General features: G+C 38.6%; 1 protein-coding gene across 1 annotated transcript; it reads right to left on the bottom strand.

Moving 5' to 3' along the window:
* Window positions 1–1,261: 1,261 nt before the first annotated feature.
* LOC127813779 (expansin-like B1) lies at window positions 1,262–2,622 on the bottom strand. Its single transcript, XM_052354924.1, has 4 exons — window positions 2,487–2,622; window positions 2,255–2,361; window positions 1,601–1,912; window positions 1,262–1,459 (listed from the first exon to the last, which is right to left on the bottom strand). Exons 1-4 carry the CDS (start codon window positions 2,620–2,622, stop codon window positions 1,262–1,264), a joined length of 753 nt encoding a protein of 250 aa, XP_052210884.1.
* Window positions 2,623–4,825: the final 2,203 nt, after the last annotated feature.

Genomic DNA, 4,825 nt, shown 5'->3' with positions numbered 1-4,825 from the left:
TGAGAATTGTGGTATAAAAGCCACAAAAAATGAATGGCTGAAAGCTGGCTGTGTGGCAGTGGCACCACCTCTTTCCCTCAAAATGATGTCATTTTGGCACTGGCTTTTTCCAACCTTTTTCCTTTAGTCGCACGCATGCCCCATGCCTCAATCCCACGTTCACCAGCCAACGCCGTCGCACGCATACCGCCTGCTCTATAAGCCTCCTCACTTAATATATCACTTAATATATGCACACTTAATATAAGCCTCCTCAAGGTTTCCATGGGTTTGTGTGGTTACTTTCACAATTAGTTTTGATTTTGAGTTGACTAACGAAACTTTTCAGTTGGAAGACTTAACGGTTGGCTCTTGGTGTTCTAACCACAAATGAATTTAGCCTCAAGTTTGTGCAAGGAGCTAATAATGTCTCAAGACCCTCTGAGGTACTAAATAGTTTGACAACCATGAGCACAGGTTGCACTCAAAGCAAAGGCTCAGATTACCAGGCATTTGCAATCTTTTAAGAGAATAAAGAACCAAGTTCAGCCACTGCAGTATAGTGGTTATCACAGATTTTGCATATGCAATGTACTGTGTGGCTGTCAATGACAGAATATTTAGAGTAGTTTCTGTATATCTTCAGGATTCTATTGTAATATATATATATATATATATATCTTTGCTTGGTTAATCTTTCTATATTTGTTAGTTACCTAATAGGTTAGAAAAGTCTTGTATATGTTCCCCTGGACATAATACATCACTATGAATATGGAATATAGAATATACACTTCTTTCTTCCAATTCCTATTTTCTATCTATTCCTCTACTACGTACACTTGTCTTCCAGTTTCTATATTTTATTCTGCAGTGGCGTTGTAGTACAAAAAGGGCCGAACATGCTGCAAATTCATTGCTTGCATATGAATATCATTTGAACAGATTTCCCGATATTGAGATTAAGCTGATCTATGACTGTCATCAAAATTCTACAATTTTTGTTTCCAGTTTAAGCTATCCTGCATGGTGATCAATGCTAATCTTATACAACCATTGATATAGAGATTTCATAAGCAAACTTTTATCCTTCAACATAGTGCAAACCAACCCTTTATTGAGAAAGCTATAGAATACTAGCTCTAGTCTAGAGAACAAACACTACTTCAGTGAATCAAAACTACTAAGAATTAATACTTAATATGCAACTAGCTGCTTGTCTACAACATTTTGATAATTATTCTATATATAAGGATAGGGAGTTTGCAGGGTAGGGGTTCGTTTAAGATAGCTGAATGGCTGTGTCATACACAACCCCAGCCTTCCAATTACTAGGAACAACATTAGTCATCTGCACCCATTTTGTGCATCCGTTGCCACTCACTTGGACCTTGAGTGTAAGTGGACCTGATGGTGGACTGGGTAGGTCCCATACTGTACCGAAGGACCTCCTCATGCACCTCCATTCTAGGTCATCCGCCTGCAACAAAATCAACATGAAAATAACATTGATCAACTAACCAATCAACCTAGTTCAAAATGGTATCAGTTGCAAAAATTTTATTAATTTGCTTATTATATCAATTAAACTACATACTAAATTCTGTTTACACGATTGTACCTGCCACACTTCTATAGCAGTGATGTCATATACGCCAGCTTGATACAATACAATCACAGCTAGGTACCCCGGGAAGTTGCTCTTCTCGTGAACCTTGATCTTGAGGTTGTAACCTGGGTACCGACAGGAAATTCTTTGGTATTCAATGTCAACTGCAGCATAAGGAAACAACTCTAAGGCTGCATTTGGAACAGCCAATTTTGCATAGGCACGGTCACTGAGGATGAAGTCTGTCCCATCTCCTTCGCCGAAATCTGTGACTACTACCGTCACTCCATCGTAACTGCAAATTTTGGGAATCTTGCATCTAACCTGTAGTAGGTAAACTTTTTATTATTAAATATTATTTTACGCTTTTGCCTCTGAAAGCAACTAATTGGAAGAATGGCTTTTTATAGGCTGCTAGTTTCTTGTGTTATAGAAAAAGCATAGTATAAAGTTTTTGCACTTTAACATTGCTAGACATGAGCCCCACAATCACTATCGACTTCAGGATGTACTTGGTTAAAGTCAAGTCTTATTACAAGTGTAGGTCTCCAATAATAATATACTATGTTCTTTTTTGTGTGTAAATTTGTGCACCTTGGTTTGTCCTACTCCATCCATATAGTTGCATAGATTTTTTGGATAAGTGATAACTTGGCATTGACTTACATGATAGCATGCACCACAGCCAGATCCATTCTTGTATAGCATAGAAACCCCTGCCACGTTGGCATTATTGACTTTTCGTCCAAATTCACCATACCCACAAGCCCCACCTAAATTGACATCATCAAATGCATGTTAGTCTTTACAATAAGATTATCAATCTAAGCAGACACACAGTACACACACATGCACAAAGTACCATGTGCTTATGGTAATAGATTAGTGTAATACATACTTGGTCTTTCGAAACAACCAGGGCTGCCGCTATAGGTTGCTTTAGAGGATACATAATTATCCTGGGAGTAACAAATTGTGAATAACAGAACCAACATGCAAAGAAGTGAGCAATAGCTCTTAGCTGCAAAACCCATTGTTGTCTAGATCAGAAAATCACAGTGCAATATAAGAAAGGGAGCTATTGTCTCAAAAGAAGAGAAATAAAGAGAGAGTTTTGGGATGGGAAGCTCACATATGAAACCCAATATTTATAGTTGAAGATATAGGGGGCCTTGAAGGATGATAGAATTGCCACGTCTCTCTCTTCCACTAAAGGAGTAGGGAGCCCAAGTGGGGGTTAGGGACTGCGTTGGAGAGGAAGCAGCGTGACCAATGAGCTTGGCCCGACTTCCATCTCACCTTGCTGTATGCATTTTTTAGGTAGATCATAGGAGCATGTTTGCTTTTATTACTGTACTTTTGTACTATGATTCCAAGTTGAAGTGCTTTTATATCTATAGCGCCAATTGCTTCCATCATCAACATCATCAATTTCATCCTATCCTAACCAAGCAATTGGCCCTGTAGGATAGGATGAAATTAATCAAGTTATTATAATTTATAATTACTATTTTTGATTTTTGAGTGTTCATTGGATAATAAATTCACTAAATTCATTCAATAATATACAAAACACGCATTAGATATATATATATAAATCTTATTTGTATATGAGATATCTTGACATCTCAAAAGTAGTGTCGGACCTGAGTTTTTGGGGCCCTGAGGCGAGACGTGAAAATGGGCCCCGAATTGTATAATAAAATATAAAAAATAAATAAATATTTATACCATAAGAATAAAATTAATTTTTTTTAAATTATCAATTAAAAATTACCATAAACGAAATGAAACGAAGGATACTACCATAAACAAAACGAAATGAAGAACGAAACGAAATGAAGAAGCAACTAACCGCTAAAAGTTGAAGCAGATATGGAGTTAGACCATCTGAGAAGCAGATCTAATCTGATAATCCAATCGACAATCAAGAGGTAGCAAGCCACCAGCCACAACCCACAAGGGCGAGCGACGGAGGGCTATGGCGAGCCAGCGACCGAGCAAAGTAGCAAGAGGCGATGCTTGTTGGGCGAGCGCCCGAGCAGCAAGCCACCGGCCACGAGGGCGAGGCAAGTCGCTGAGGACGATCCATCGTCGATCAAGCAGGGAGATGCGAGAAAGCGAGGGCGAGGGCGAGGGCGAAGGACGAGGAGCAGCAAGAAGAGAGAGAGGTAGCGAGCTATCGGCGACGGAGCAGCAGCGAGAGGAGAGAGCGAGGGCGATGAAGAGGCGCGACGGAGCCAAAGAGGTAGGGCTAGGGCAACGAGTGAAAGAGAGAGAGGGAGAAGGGTCGCGAGAATGGGGGCGAGGGCGAGGCGCGACGGAGCCAAAGAGGTAGGGCTAAGGCAGCAAGCGAAAAAGAGAGAGGGAGAAGGGTCGCAAGAAAGGGGTGGGCGGGCGGAAAAAGCATGGGGCCTAAGTTGTGAAATTTCCATGGGCCCCTAGTTGTGAAATTTGCATGGGCCATTTTCAATTTATGGGCCCCTAAATTACGGAATTTCCATGGGCCCTAAGGTAGCTGCCTCATGGGCCTCATATATGGAAGGTCTGGCCCTACTCAAAAGTTAAAATGATAATTAAGAGAATACTAAAATGGATAATATTGCATTATTTAAACTCCAAACATCTTGAGATCTAGTTGACTTATTATTAATTTTTATATTTATATATATATTTTGAAAACTTAACAGATATTTAACTTTTAAAATTATAAACATTTTTTTACAATTTTTATTTTCATTTTATTATCTCATCCATAGTCATAAAGTCATTATGTGGGGAATGAAAAATGTTACATGGTATAAAGTCACAACATTCCATCAAACCCACCAAACAAGCAAGGGATGAAATCAAATGATTATGTTAAACCATGTTGCATCCTCCCTATGGAGGTGGTCATTTGCACATAATCAATGTGGCATCATCCCTGTGGAGGTTGTGATTTGTAACATTTGAAGGGGGATGGGGCTTCTAGAATTTTCTTATATACCCCCCAAATTTTTAAATATAATATAAATAAAACTAAAAATGTTAAATATAATATAATTGACTATTAAATATATATTATATCATTTATGCATGTCTTTTGTCTTTTTTTATTTATATCTTTATTCTTTAACTCCCCCCTTCCGGTAATAGTATATGTCACCCTTCATCAGTGTTGACAACGACAATTGCGAAGATGATTCCTAAAACCTTTTAAAAATCATGCCAACAACTTTCATACTTAAAATTAGA

Source organism: Diospyros lotus, chromosome 11 (genome assembly GCF_014633365.1).
Source record: "Diospyros lotus cultivar Yz01 chromosome 11, ASM1463336v1, whole genome shotgun sequence".
NCBI lineage: Eukaryota > Viridiplantae > Streptophyta > Magnoliopsida > Ericales > Ebenaceae > Diospyros > Diospyros lotus.
Note: the sequence above shows the minus strand (reverse complement) of the source record. Positions and strands in the feature narration are given on the sequence as shown.